Source organism: Ranitomeya imitator, chromosome 3, assembly GCF_032444005.1.
Source record: "Ranitomeya imitator isolate aRanImi1 chromosome 3, aRanImi1.pri, whole genome shotgun sequence".
In the NCBI taxonomy this organism is placed as follows: Eukaryota; Metazoa; Chordata; class Amphibia; order Anura; family Dendrobatidae; genus Ranitomeya; species Ranitomeya imitator.
Window position 1 is genome coordinate 15,114,598 of NC_091284.1, and position 15,192 is coordinate 15,129,789.

Here is a 15,192-nt window from a genome sequence, read left to right on the forward strand (position 1 = left end):
GCAAATCCATTCACCCCTTGTATTGTATAAGTATCAGATGAGGTGGCTGAATTCATCCCTCTCTGCTTACCTTGCGGTGTTTGATGGTATAGAACAGAATCGGAGCGCCGCCATTGTGACGTGGTTTCCAAGTCAGTTCATAGTAATCTGTCTTCGAGGTCCGAGGGGAGCTGAGGATGATTGGAGCTTCAGGCTGGAAGACAGTGGTCTTGTCAAGCAAACATGGCACCGGTAACCCTGGGGTGGGAAGTCTTGGTTTCAACTGAGCCTTTAAGAGCAGATGTTTGTCATCCGGGATCGGAAGTGCAGTTGGAGGAAAAGTGTCCCTTTCCGATGCCAGGTTTGGTAGAGCTCCTGGATATAAAACATAGCAGGGAGATTATTATGATTGAAGACCTTTCACCAACCTGTCAAATTTTAGGACCACACAAATATTTCTCACCTGTCCTTGAGGTCATTAGGAAAGTCAATGTCTGGGCACTCCCAACCTCATTCTCGGCTACACACTGATAGATACCATCATCTTCCGGCCCCACGCTGGTCACCCGTAGGATCCTCCTGGAAATCTTGTGCCTTGAACTAGGTAAAAGCGGCATGGCATTTCTCAACCAAACCACTGAGGGTTGAGGATTACCCCTGACATTGCACGTGAACTTTGCACTTTGACCCCAGGTGACCATCTGCTGGGAGCTCTCCATATCGACTTCTGGTGGTTCTAAAGGAAAAATATTATGGAACATCATGAAATATCATGGTCCTTGAACCAAGTGTGGTCACAATCCCCAAGCTGCACTGATCTAGAAACTCACCAAAAACTTGTACGTTATAGAAGATGAAGGCCGAACCTCCATCTCCGATCCCATTTGTGGCCGTGCAGGTGTAGGTCCCAGAATCCTTCTCACTGGTGGCCTCTATGAGGAGGTTGGTGAGCAAGAAACGAGTCTTGTTTTGACCACTGACTTCGGCTCCATCTTTTGCCCAAGAGACTTTGGGTGGTGGCATGCCACCTGCTACACACTCAAGAATGAGGCTCTGTCCTTTCGTGACAATGATGGTTTGCGCCACCGGAGGGTATATGATACGGGCGGCTTCCGCTGTTGAACCTAGAGTCAGTAATGGACATAATGAACATTAGAACAGAGCAAAACTAGGGTTCTGAAATTTCTCATTGATTCGTCATCTTCACTTACGTCGAACACGAAGTCGTTCACTGGACACCGATGTCTTCACCTCCTGAGTCACTGGGTTGTACGCCGCACACTTGTACGTTCCCTCATCGTCCTGGGTAGCGTTCACTATTTGTAGGTTCCCCGAGGGCATGATAAGGTAGTTATCTGCAGGCACAAGGAATGTATGAACAAGTCAACCCAACATTCAAGACTTGAAAACAGGATGGGGGCCCAGATCCTACTGACATCACAAGACCTGGCACCACCACATTCATTCAATGTCCTATCAAAGCACACAAAGCACCAATAAAGGACCTGGAAATATAAAACCCACCCACTAGGAGCCACTTAGTCATTAAACAGAGCTGAGAGGAGTCTCATAACACATGGATATTAATTTTTTTCACGGGCAAGCTTTGACTTTTGCGAACATGCTGTCCTCTTTGATTGTACGCCATACTTCATTATCATAAGGCGAGACTCCGGACAGGGCATCATATATTATCTAGTATATAACCAATCCCCAGTATGACTTGTTCTGTGCCCGTTTATGCTGCCATCTCTACCCTTTTCCTGTATATTGTTTTTCCGCACCCCTGGACGGCGTCGGTGTGAAGTGACAGCAGGTAAGGATCACATTGTCTGTGCCGCCTGGGGGATTATTATTTAATTATTATTTGACACCAGAAGCTTAAGAAAGGCTGACACTCCGAGACCTGATACCGCCAGTCCGTGTCCTCCTAATCCCGGCATCGACTGTCAGGTTAACCTCTTAACGCCTGCTCATGCTCAGTAGACTACAGGGGACGGTATGTAATCTCATCGCTCAATTATGGGCGAACCCACAGCCAAGAGGGAGGCAGAGCCGCGTCATTCCCTCTTTATATAGGTGGTGAAAGGGTTAAGTCTGAGCGGATCTGACAGGTTGCGCTCTAGGGTACTGCAGGCAGAGCAGAACGCAGTGCAGCCTGGGGCGGCTCCGTCACCTGGAGACAAACGTTTCTCCTCTTCCAGTATTATGACTTTCCAAATCAGCGAGGATTGTCAGGCCCGCAGCGGCTGCAGCTCCGGACATGTTCACCGCAGATGAGGTGTGTCCTGAGCTGCAGGGCCGAGACGAGCTGAACTGACACCCGGCCAAGAACACAAGGACGTATCTCGCATGAGGCTTAGGCTACTTTCACACTAGCGTCATGTGACGTCCGTCGCAATGCGTCATTTTGGAGAAAAAACGCATCCTGCAAAGTTGCCCGCAAGATGTGTTTTTTCTCCATAGACATGCATTATCGACGTATGGCCACACGTCGCATCCGTTGTGCGACGGATGCGTTGTGTTTTGGCGGGCCGTCGGCACAAAAAAAGTTCCATGTAACGTGCGACGTGTCTGCCATTTCCGACTGTGCATGCACGACCGAAACTCTGCCCCCTCCTCCTCGGACATTACAATGGGGCAGCGGATGCGTTGAAAAACTGCACCCGCTGCCCCCGTTGTTCATTTAATTTTACAACGTCCGTCGGGCCGACGCATGGCGACAGCCCCGTACCGACGGAAGTGTGAAAGTAGCCTTAGATACATGGCTCAGTCAGAGGATTAGATACACGGCTCAGCAGACTATATCACACATTATAGGATTAGATACACAGCCTGGCAGATGGAGACTTAGATACTCCAAAAGCCGGCTCCCTTCTCTACCTCTGGATGTCTCCAGCCATTCCTGCTTGACGCTGTACCGCACTTGCGCCTTGGGGTGACTCTCCGGCACGTTACAGGCGATGACCGCCGTGTTTCCTTCATCCACTTCGATGTCGTGTTGAGTGTCAAACTTAAAATCCTGCAGATCTGTAAAAACACAATGAGAGAATATTATAATTAGTCCATGTCGCGGTCTGTAGAGGGGAGAATACAGAATATGTATGAAGCTCCAGCGCAGAGAGCCCCGCGCGTCAGTAACATCGTCCCTTCTCTTGTTACTTAGTATCCTTTTTTTAATCAAACTGTATAATAACAATCTTCTCATTGTTTTACTAATTTCACAACAATTTCAAAACTTTTTCTCAACTTTTTTTTACAATCTGCCTCCTCTCTGCTGCTTCTCCTCTGTGTCAGTCTGTACTGCGTGTCTGGAATTATATTTAATCACCATCAATTTCATGAGAATATTTTTGTAAAAATCTGGATATATTGACGACGTCACAAATTAAAACAGGCTGTAGTCGCCATCTATTAGGGGTTTCCAGAAGGAAACTTGGGACAACAAGTAGTTAATCTTGCAAGGAGGGGCTAGGAGGGCCTCTGTTTCTGTAGAATGGAAAAATCGGGCTAAACTGGCTTTGGTTTCTGGCCCAGGCTTCATACCGGTACATTTGAGAAATCCATTAGGAACTGTTTTTCTAGCAATCTCCCAGTGCACATTCCAGGCTCGGGCCCATCAGCCAGCTCCCATCAATCACAGGCCTGTTCTCCAAGGCCCCTATACACATCTCAGACACTCAGGGGTTTTTTTTTTTATGTCATCATTGGCCGGGTCCCCAATTTAACAGTCTCCCCTTCCAGTCACATCCAACCCCTTTCTCCCTCCCTTGAACTGGCAGCTGAGTTCTCTTTTTTCTCCTTCCTGTGCCTGGACAGAAAGCAGGCGAGAAGCAAGGCCAACGAGCTCGAGAGTGAGAGAAGCCAATGCTCCTGGCCAACATACGCTTCATACATCCCTAGTGGCTTCTCCATTCTAGACACACATTGCTCCATGACCCGCCGACACAAGTAAAAGAGAGACTTTCTGCTTTCAATTAAATGTTTAAAAAAAAAATGCTGAAAAAAAAATCAAAAGTTCTCTTTGTAAAGGAAAAGAGATGGAGGGGAAAGAAATAATCAGAAAATTGTGCAAGAATTCTGCAGTATAAAAGGTTTAGAAGAAGATTCAGAGGTCTACATGAGTGCATGTCCTTAAGATACAGATAGACGTTACTCCGGGAGATCAAGGCTTCGACAGCCGCCCATCGAATGTAAACATTGGGATCGAGCTCCGAGTGGAATGTCGCTAAGCCGGTGTTTACTAGTCTGACAGCAGAACAGTGTCAATTGTAACAAACATATTACATCCTCCACTAAACAGAACATCGGACCAGAGCCTGGAGAAAAAACAGCAAAAACAAACCAAGGACGTGAGAACTTGGCACGCCGTTCAGAGGCTCTAGCCAAAATATTAGTCCTTTAGTCCATGAAATCTTTGACCACAGTGGTCACAGCTTGTGAGCAGGTCTTCAGATACGAAGTTCTCATAGTCTCCATCGGTCTTGTTCTAAGCGAATCTCTTGATGGTCTTGTGAAAGTTGGATGTTCTCGTACAACATCAAGTATCTATCTAAATATGCTGATTAGTAACCTTACTACTAGAGTCTCAGAAGGACAAGGATGAAGTTTGAAGAACCGTCTCAAAGGTGCTTCATGACCTAGATAATAACAGCAATGACCCTGTCAAAAAGCTTTCAAAGAGATCACAAAAGAGGAAAATTGTCAAAAATGAAGAACAACGTTACAGGGGGTTCTTCATGACATAGATAGATATCGAAATCATTGAAGCAAAATGAAGAGGAAAATGGTTAAGGATGAAGAGTGAAGAACCATGTTAAAGATTCTTCATGACCTAGATATCGACATCGTTGAACCTAGAAGCTCAAGGACAATACATAAAACAATCAAATGGAGCCTTGACTAAGTCAAGGCCGTCTGTCCACCAATGAACAAATCATAAGAAAACAATTATGCTAAGAAAAAGACGACGATAACCATAAAGAAGTTTTGAGATGTAAACAGGAGGTTCTAGAGAAACTTTTCATTTGGTTGTCAGGAGATGAATCGATAGTTCAGATAGAATTCTTACTGTCTGAAGATTTTGTCGTAAACATTTCCTCCTCTGAATGGTTCTATATGGGACTCGGAAGTTTTTTTGTAACTCAACCCTGAGGTCATTAAACAAAGTTCAGCTGTGAACTGTCTGCGATTGATTCTGTGATGTGGTGCTATTCCTGGGAAGATGGAGAAGCCACAGATCACCCAAAACTCAACGCTCTACAACAACGATACAAAGAAAAAGATCAAAACACAAAAACACTCAAAATCCAGAAAGTAAAAAAAAACTGAGAAAAAGGTCATCAAATAAAAGGAGAAGGGCTGGTGAAGGAAACTTAATTAAAAGTTAACGAGAAATTAAAAACATGTGAGCGCCTATGGTGTCAGCGCAGTCTTTTCCTGCCAATTGGAAAGCGTTTAAAAGGGGAGTTACATCAAACTGTGGATTTTGGCATCGGAGAGTTGCACCTTTGGCCTTGGTGGGCATTTTCCAAAGCAATTTCTGAGGTCCTTTAGTTATGGATATGAAGCACTATGGTCCTTTTCTTCTGGTTGTTGGCAGGAGTTTCAGGTGTCAAATTACAGCCAAATTTACCAATTTCATCTCCTAAATGTATTTGCGCCACTATAACCTCAACAGGTCAAAAATTTTCCATAAAGGACAAACTGAGTTTTTTTTTTTTCTGACAGTAAATGAACCAATGATGGACGATAGCCCTGAAGTCTCCATAGATCCCTCACTGGAGGATCAGCTAAAAATGGTTTCACAACACAAAATCACACATATATCAAAAAGCATTTCTGTATCACGAAGAAAAAGAAACATTAATAAAAATGGAAATATTCAAGAGAAATAGTAAAAAATATATATATATTTGGCAATAAGCAAACATTCAGCTCAACAAGCAAGAAATTGACGTAAATTGGTAGAGAAGCATTTAATCCAGGCATTTAAGGAAAAATTAAAGCCCCTTTGGAGAGTAATCAGACTTCACCTTTAATCATCGAGCAGGAATGTAACTTTCTGACTTTCCAATCAAGCAAATAAAAAATAATAGCTCCAAGTTCTCATTTTTCTCTCCTAATGTTTTAGTTTTATTATTTTCTCTTCTCAGGGCAGAAAAACAAACCCAGATGAAACTCGGGACACATGAAAAGGAAAAATGTGCAAGAAAAAAAAAGTTAATTCTGGGTACTTGGCTTCTTTGCTCAGTGTCTGGTATTAACGAAAACCTCAGCAATGTTCTCGAGAAGGTGGAAGGAAAAAGAAGATCTACTACAGACAACAAGCATTCGGCAACTTCAATAAGTGGGGTAGAGGGGTGAAGGTTTCTTAAATCGGGCTACTTCGATCAGCCCCATCCAGATAACCCGAATCTGAGAGATGTTCTTAGAACACCTGGACGATAGAGAAACAAGGCAGAAGAACCTATGTCTTCGAAATGTGGTGCTGAAGAAGGAGGTTATTAATACCACGGATGGCAAGGAGAACAAATCAACTTTGGAACAGATCAAGTCAGACATGTCACTTGAAGCAAGGATCACCAAGCACAGCTTGCCTACTTTGGACATATCATATGAAGAGAACAATCACTGGAGAAGGACATCATGGTAGGAAGAATAGAAGGAACAAAGGGAAGAAGAAGACCAGCAACACAATAATAATAATAATAATAATAATAATTTTTATTTATATAGCGCCAACATATTCCGCAGCGCTTTACAAATTATAGAGGGGACTTGTACAGACAATAGACATTACAGCATAACAGAAATCACAGTTCAAAATAGATACCAAGAGGAGTGAGGGCCCTGCTGCTCGCAAGCTTACAAACTATGAGGTGGATGGTAACAATTGCTTTAGTTATTCGGACCAGCTATAGTGTAAGGCTCAGGTGTTCATGTAAAGCTGCATGAACCAGTTACCTGCCTAAGTATGTAGGAGTACAGACACAGAGGGCTATTAACTGCATAAAGTGTATGAGAAGATGATGCGAGGAACCTTTTTTTTTTTTTTTTTTTTATTATAAATAGGCCACACAGGGATCGTTAGGTTAATGCGTTGAGGCGGTAGGCCAGTCTGAACAAATGAGTTTTTAGGACACGCTTAAAACTGTGGGGATTAATCGTATTAACCTAGGTAGTGCATTCCAAAGAATCGGCGCAGCACGTGTAAAGTCTTGGAGACGGGAGTGGGAGGTTCTGATTATTGAGGATGCTAACCTGAGGTCATTAGCGGAGCGGAGGGCACGGGTAGGGTGGTAGACTGATACCAGGGAGGAGATGTAGGGTGGTGCTGAGCCATGGAGTGCTTTGTGGATGAGGGTAGTAGTTTTGTACTGGATTCTGGAGTGGATGGGTAGCCAGTGTAATGACTGGCACAGGGTAGAGGCATCGGTGTAACGGTTGGTGAGGAATATGATCCTGGCTGCAGCATTCAGGACAGATTGGAGCGGGGAGAGTTTTGCAAGAGGGAGGCCGATTAGTAGAGAGTTACAATAGTCCAGACGAGAATGAATAAGTGAAACAGTAAGAGTTTTTGCAGAGTCGAAAGTAAGAAAAGGGCGAATTCTAGAAATGTTTTTGAGATGCAGGTAAGAAGAGCGAGCCAGTGATCGGGTGTAGGGGGTGAATGAAAGGTCAGAATCAAGGATGACCCCAAGGCAGCGGGCATGTTGCTTTGGAGTAATGGTGGAACCGCATACGGAGATGGCAATGTCAGGCAAAGGTAGGTTAGTAGAGGGAGAGAACACGAGGAGTTCAGTTTTTGACAGGTTTAGTTTCAGATAGAGGGAGGACATGATGTTAGAGACAGCGGTAAGACAATCACTGGTGTTTTCTAACACAATGGCTCGTTATGGTCAAAATAACGGTGGAGAAGACCCTGGTGAACCTATCTAGGCTTGCACAAGATCGCTCTTCCTACAGAGCATTCATCCATAAAGTCGCCATAGCTCAAGATCGAGCCAAAGTTTGTTAAATAATAATCTCAGAAGACCAAAATGTGTTAAATCCGTCCTTCAGAGATTACACCGTGGTCAAAGTTTCCTACTCGCAGACTCATTTGGCGAATTGTTTGGTCGGCAACCACAAGCTCAAATTTAACTTGTGGTGGGTTTGAAACAAAAAACATATTGTTTTTTTTTTTTTTATTTCATATAGTTGACCCAAGTATAATCAATTTCACAATCTCATTCTCTTCTCAAACAAGCCCACGAATGGTCTATAGACCCCAGAATCCCAAGCAGATATTGATCTGATTTTGGCTTCTGAAAGAAAAAAAAAGAATTACAATACATCCAAAGATAAACAATTTACTGTAGATCTTAGAAGTTAATGTTGGACCCTTCCAGAATCCAGTTACCCAGTAAGAAGACGTTTCATGGAAAACAACACAAAAAGTTAGACGTCAAGGTCATGGTTCGGAAATTATCCATTTCAAGAAGAAGACATCCGAGAGTTGCAGTGATGGAAATTTCACAATAGTACCTAAAATAGGACCTTTTGGGAGTGTCAAAGGTCTCGGACTGCACAAATCCCTGAAACATTTTCACCAATGTGTCGGCAAAGTTTTTGGATTGTTTTCTATTAATGTTTTTGAGGATTCCCATTAGTGGACCACTAAGAAAGTCCGACCGGCCATTAAGCTTACGTTCCCTTGTGCACCACACAGGGTGAAGTGGACTTCTTCTTAGTGACTTGTGTTGGCTCCTGACTTTTCTAAATGCCTTATTGTTGCCATTTTTTCTACAGCTTTATTTTTTTTTCAACCTTCTAGAAAAGTTACAAAATGATTCTTCCGAGTCTCCCGATATTTATATTCTAACATCACTTGGTGGAATTTTTCCAGGCAGGAAGAAGAAGATGTAGCGTGATTACGACTTCAGCGAGACCAATCAATAGAGCCACTTATTGGTGAATTACGGGGTCGGGCCAGGAAATGACTTTAATGAGAGGATCATTAACATGAACCTGTTCTGCTCATTACACGAGAAGGCCTCAATGTACAGAATGTTTTTGCATTTTTTTTTTTTGTGTGCTCCTAATGATAATCTCTCGCTGCCTCATACCATCTGATTAAGGCAATTATCCTCCTCCCTCGTCTCCCACCTTTCCGAAATACAGAGCCCAGAACAAACTGAGCTTTTGAGCATTCAGATATTTTTTATGGATGGAGAAGGCTGGAAAAACATGAAAAAAAATATCTATTTTTTTTTTAAGTAATAAAAAAAATTGCATAGAACCGGCTGCCAGACTCGGTCGAGTTCATAACATTTCTTAAAATGACTTCCAATGTTTAACGTTAATGGAATTTTTTACACCTGCACTTAAATTCAAGAAGGAAAATAAAATGGATTAATCCTTTAAGACAGGGTGGACCCAGCCGAATAGTGCCAGAAGTTAACTCCTCGAGGTCTAGAAGAGCGCCGACTAGTAAAGTGGAAGGGTCCAAATTATGGAAGATCATGAGCAGAAAGTAGCAAAAGAAAAATTGTTAAGGCAAAATATTTGTAAATATTGATTGTCAGATTTTCAACGTTCCATGATATAAAGATAAGAAGGAGAATATTCCATTGTGTCCTGAGTGTTCACTGCAATATCCAGGATGGAAAGTTATTAAACGACAAGAGAAACAGAAGAGAATCCGCGACTCCAGAAACAGGAAATGAAAAGATTTCTGACCGGAGAAAAATGTACAAATTAATCTTCGGCTTTAACTTCAGCCGATGATGAAAATCTGAGAGACAAAGCTAAAGAGGAACAAGATGTCCGAGTCTACAGCACAGATGTACCCAAAACCTGTCCCTGCACGCCGAGCGTCAGCATCCTGTACCCCAAGTGTCAGCGCCATTATCCTGCACCCTGAGCGTCAGCATCATCATCCTAACCCCCAGTGTCAGCGTCATCATCCTGTACCCCAAGTGTCAGCGCCATTATCCTGTACCCCTAGTGTCAGCGTCATTATCCTGTACCCCCAGTGTCAGCGTCATTATCCTGTACCCCCAGTGTCAGCGTCATTATCCTGTACCCCCAGTGTCAGCGTCATTATCCTGTACCCCCAGTGTCAGTGTCATTATCCTGTACCCCGAGTGTCAGTGTCATTATCCTGTACCCCGAGTGTCAGTGTCATTATCCTGTACCCCGAGTGTCAGTGTCATTATCCTGTACCCCGAGTGTCAGTGTCATTATCCTGTACCCCGAGTGTCAGTGTCATTATCCTGTACCCCGAGTGTCAGTGTCATTATCCTGTACCCCGAGTGTCAGTGTCATTATCCTGTACCCCGAGTGTCAGTGTCATTATCCTGTACCCCGAGTGTCATTATCCTGTACCCCGAGTGTCAGTGTCATTATCCTGTACCCCGAGTGTCATTATCCTGTACCCCGAGTGTCAGTGTCATTATCCTGTACCCCGAGTGTCATTATCCTGTACCCCGAGTGTCATTATCCTGTACCCCGAGTGTCATTTTGTCCCAGTATCACCCCCTGGATTCGCTCTTTCTTCCTCCAGTCTCGTTGATACATTTATCAGTGTCCGGACCGGAGGAATTTCTCTTAGAGAGTCAGTGATGCGGGACCCCGGGAGGGGCTCATCCGATGTGAGCAGAGCAGGAAGAAATCCCTTCATTGCTGGCTCTTACATTCTTGCCTTCATATAACAATGTAAAATAACCTACAATCGCTAAATTGCTTTTGATATTTATAATTCTAAATAGAGAATTTTTTTTTTTTTTTTTTTTTGGGGGGGGGGGGGGGGGTGGAGGTTAAAAATGTGCATGCCTAACCATACAGAGGTACAGACAGGGGGCTCCCCAGCTGGTCGCCACCCAGAGGAGCTGCACAGACCTCTTCTTTTACTGGCACCCCCCAAAGCATCCATGAAACGAATGCCTATTGTCAGCGCGGGCACGTACCTCTCACTTCAGAGAAATCAAGTTTTATTCTTGACTATCTTGCCTCCATCATTGCAACAGATGTTATTATTGCAAAAAAATGGTCAAAAGCAAAAAGACCTTTCATTTAAAACTCATTTATTGCTTCATTTATGTGAACGATGTGATGTAATGTAACTCCTGGACTAATCGAGACCAGAAGTCAAAGTTTTCCTAGTAAATATGAACATATTTTATACACAGAGAAGCTGAACCCCTCGGATAGAGGGACGTTACCCCATCACAGTTCTGCATTCCAGGCCGCCAGGAAGAAAGTCATTGTAACTGCTATTTACATTGGACCATACCTTAAGAAAATTCATCTTAATTAAGGCCTCTGGAGACTGAACCTCCGAAAACCTGATAGGTGTGTAAGTTGACGGGCCTTACTCTGGGAAGAATGGTTCTTTGTGTTTCCTTCAGCCTCCATCTCTTCTGTGGCGGCATTTCTGCCATGCACACAGCAAAGAAAAACAGAGCTTGCAAGTCATTATGAAGGGACCGCCATGGGGACGTAGACAATGCAAGAGAAGGAGAAACCATCAAGGTTGCCGTCATGGACCATTTATTCTACCTTACAAGGGGCTCTCTGTATGAAGATAAATGTAAAAGATCAATGTTTTAAGATGTGGGGAAAGTGGGATCAAGTCATTTAAAGGGATCATATTGTTTTACCAAACTTCTAGCATGTCATAACAGTTAGGACAACAAGGTAGAACCAAATCAGGGTGCCTTGCATTCTAATAATCAATACAGTTTCTAACTCACAGACCCATCAACTGCAACATTACCAAATTTTCATCTCACTCTACATTTCCATTCTTAAAGGGATACAACCATAGTCATTATATCTCCAGTATATATAGTGCACATGTGCTGGATCTACACAAGAGTCATGGTAATGGATGAGTTAACTGAAATAGGCCTCCATTCCTGTGTAATCATATCTCTCATTAAAACTATGTCCCCCCCACCCATCCTCTGCATGCTCATTTATCAACTCTCAAGCAAAAACACTACCCCTATTCTGCTCAGGAATGTGTTTTCAGAAACTCTATCCCACTCTCCTAGCCTGGGCCAAGTCCCAAAACTCTCAGGGATTAATGACAGAGGGGGCTCTTTAACCCCCACCCCTATGTACTTCCATCTCAAGGGGATATAGTTCTTGGTATGTTCACCTGCATACAGCATTGTTACTGATCCTGAGCTCTGGGGAAGGGTCTCACAGCTGTAATCCATGAAATTGTCAAAATTCAATCACCTTTGTCTAACCCATTCGTAGCCGGAGGGGAAAACCACAGACTGATCTGCATTCCGAGGAACTTCTGACGTCAAAACACTCTTCATGCAGGCTCCTGACCCTCTGCTCCCTTAATACTTTCCCTACATCTGTATGATGTTTAATAATGACTGAATATTAATAGGACGGAAAGTATAAAAATGTGCTTATTAGGTCTGGCAGATTGTCCTACTCAGGCCTACAAGTTGAGGCTATTGGAAAACATTACTTTCATGCCTCAATGCAATGAGACGCTTGTTCCAATAGTTACTTGTATAGTCATGATGGTATCGGCAAAACAAGTTCTTAGTATCATTCAATTCAGTGATGTCCACAAGGGATGGTAATTTGGAGCAAACATCATCCCTTGTACATTATTTTAGACTGTGTGCTGCACCTCTAACTCTGACTTGGGTATTACTATAGATGGCCATACAGAGAACCATTGGCAATGCACTTTGTTCTGTACACAGGGATGATTATTGGGTCAAATCTCACTTGTTGATCATTAATTTCACCAATTATAAACATATGTTCCTAGTATCCTTGCATTCAGTATTGTCAGTCAAACAATGTTCCTCACATTGTGGATGAAAATGGGTTAAAAGTTCACCTTCTGTTCAGTATTTTAAATTGTTGATTGCTTCTGTACCTCTGGCTTAGATATTATAGTTTGTGGCAATAGAGAGCATCACTGACCATGCAAGAAGTAATTTGTAAAGGGGACAGTAATAGGGTCAAACCTCACCCCATGTTAATTATTATAGATCGTTGCTCACTCCTCTACCTCTGGCTTAGATATTGTATTTTGTGGCTATAAACAGCATCACTAACCATGTAAGAGGTAATTTATAAAGGAGATAGTAATGGGGTCAAACCTCACCCCTTGTTCATTTTTATAGAGTGTTGTTCGCTCCTCGACCTTTGGCTTAGAATGTCCCTGACTGACTGTGACAATACAGAGCATTATTAACTATAAAATAAGACAATCCATTGGAACAGTTGTGGGCTCAGCATATAGGCTTTGAGACAAAAGGGATAAGAGGCTGTGTTTGATCTAATTATTATCCCAAATGATATCTATGGTTGTTTCCCATTGGAATGCAGTTAAATACAATATGAGGGCTTAACGCGTTCACATTCCATGTTACAATCGTTCATTGTGTAATGAACAGTCATACTCACTAGCTAGGGTGACAATTGCCGGAACGCTAGCTATGGCTCCAGCTGAGGTATGAACGATGCACTGATATCTCCCTGCAGTTTCATTATTCAGCCCGGTGATCACCAAGGTTCCTCCTAAAACCAAAATCCCTGGGAATTCTTCAAGCTCCTCTCCATTCAACCTCCAAGATATGGTTGCACTGGCTGGTTCCACCACACAACTAAGAGTGACTGATCCACCATATTTCTGGAACGTAGACACCGGCTGGACCAGGAATTGTGGGACTTGGACTGAAAAAAAAAAAAAAAAAAATGATAATGTAAAAATATTAGTATGAGTTTATGGTAATTCATGTGTAATAATTAGCATTTTCGTTACCATTTCTCTTCTTGTGGCTCTATCACGTCACCAGTGTTAGTATATAGCAGTATTATTGGAGCATTGTATGGCATTGTCAATTGTGGCGGCTGTCATCAAAACATCTCTGAACTTCACTCTGCACGTACGTACCTACACGGACACGTGACCTTTTGATTTGGCGAGTACGATTTCTATTTATGATTACCTGCCATTCCGAGCCACCTCTGTGTTAGGCGATATATGTGACAATATTATGTGAGCACCACATGAGGATATTCTCTTGGCACGAGATGGCACTTTTATGGGTTCACTGTGTGACAGTATTATCCGGGCACTATTTTTCGTGTGTTTTAGGATATTTTATTCTAGTTTCCTGTGGCACAGGACGACATTGTTCTGCACAGTTTGGCAGCATTACATGGGCACGGTTTGGCACTGATACATTTCACTGTATAGAGATAATATTTAGATGCAATTCTATGGGCAGTGAATGGCAATACTACTTTAGTTGGTTTCTGACGCCCGGGGTCCATTACACACCTCCATCAGACCGCCTTTTCCTACCTATGACCTCATGATCCGCTGGGCTATATATACACATCATCATTAATCCTGGGCATTAGTAATACTCTTCAAACGTCACCCGCATTTAGCGCCCTCTAACCCGGTGATGGCACCGCGCCCAGCCGGAGCAGACAGCACTGAGCCGCCTTTGTCCGCTAGACTCGGTTTCTGATCCTCTTATCCCACAATGTCTTCCATATGTGATGGAGACGACTCCTGTTAGCGGCTCATCTCCCGGGGACGATATAACCTTTACACTGTGACATCATGTCTGCTGTGTGTCAGTGACATCACGCCTCAGGAAAGAGCAGAAATCATCATTAGTGATCTCACCCAATGCAAAACAGTCAATGGAGAAGAAAGAACTCATCACATTTGTTGTAACAACTTGTGTCAGTGAATTGGACAATTCCTATTTAGAAAACGTCTACAGACCGGCGACATCTCACAGTCTGGGGTCACGTAGATACATACAGTACAGACCAAAAGTTTGGACACACCTCATTTAAAGATTTTTCTGTATTTTCATGAGTATGAAAATTGTACATTCACACTGAAGGCATCAAAACTATGAATTACCGCATGTAGAATTATATACTTAACAAAAAAGTGTGAAACAACTGAAAATACGGTGTTTCCCTGATAGTAAGACACCCCCGAAAGTAAGACGTAGTGGGGGTTTTAGCGGGGTCGGCTAATGTAAGACGTACCCCGAAAGTAAGACGTAGTAAATAGTGTTGAGCATTCCGATATCGAGTTCCAATACTTTTGTGGTATCGGGAATCGGTATCGGGATCCATATTCATGTGTAAAATAAAGAATTAAAATAAAAAATATTGATATACTCACCTCTCCGGCGCTCCTGGACCTTACCG

General features: G+C 43.0%; 1 protein-coding gene across 1 annotated transcript in view; it reads right to left on the reverse strand.

Moving 5' to 3' along the window:
- BOC (BOC cell adhesion associated, oncogene regulated) overlaps positions 1 to 15,192 on the reverse strand; it is a 75,949-nt gene that overhangs the window by 8,735 nt on the left and 52,022 nt on the right. The window contains exons 3-8 of the mRNA XM_069760526.1: positions 13,414 to 13,683; positions 2,863 to 3,009; positions 1,191 to 1,334; positions 810 to 1,103; positions 443 to 715; positions 71 to 354 (exon numbers count right to left, since the gene is read on the reverse strand). Of these exons, the coding sequence (XP_069616627.1) occupies positions 71 to 354; positions 443 to 715; positions 810 to 1,103; positions 1,191 to 1,334; positions 2,863 to 3,009; positions 13,414 to 13,683 (1,412 nt within the window). The remainder of the gene's footprint in view (positions 1 to 70; positions 355 to 442; positions 716 to 809; positions 1,104 to 1,190; positions 1,335 to 2,862; positions 3,010 to 13,413; positions 13,684 to 15,192) is intronic.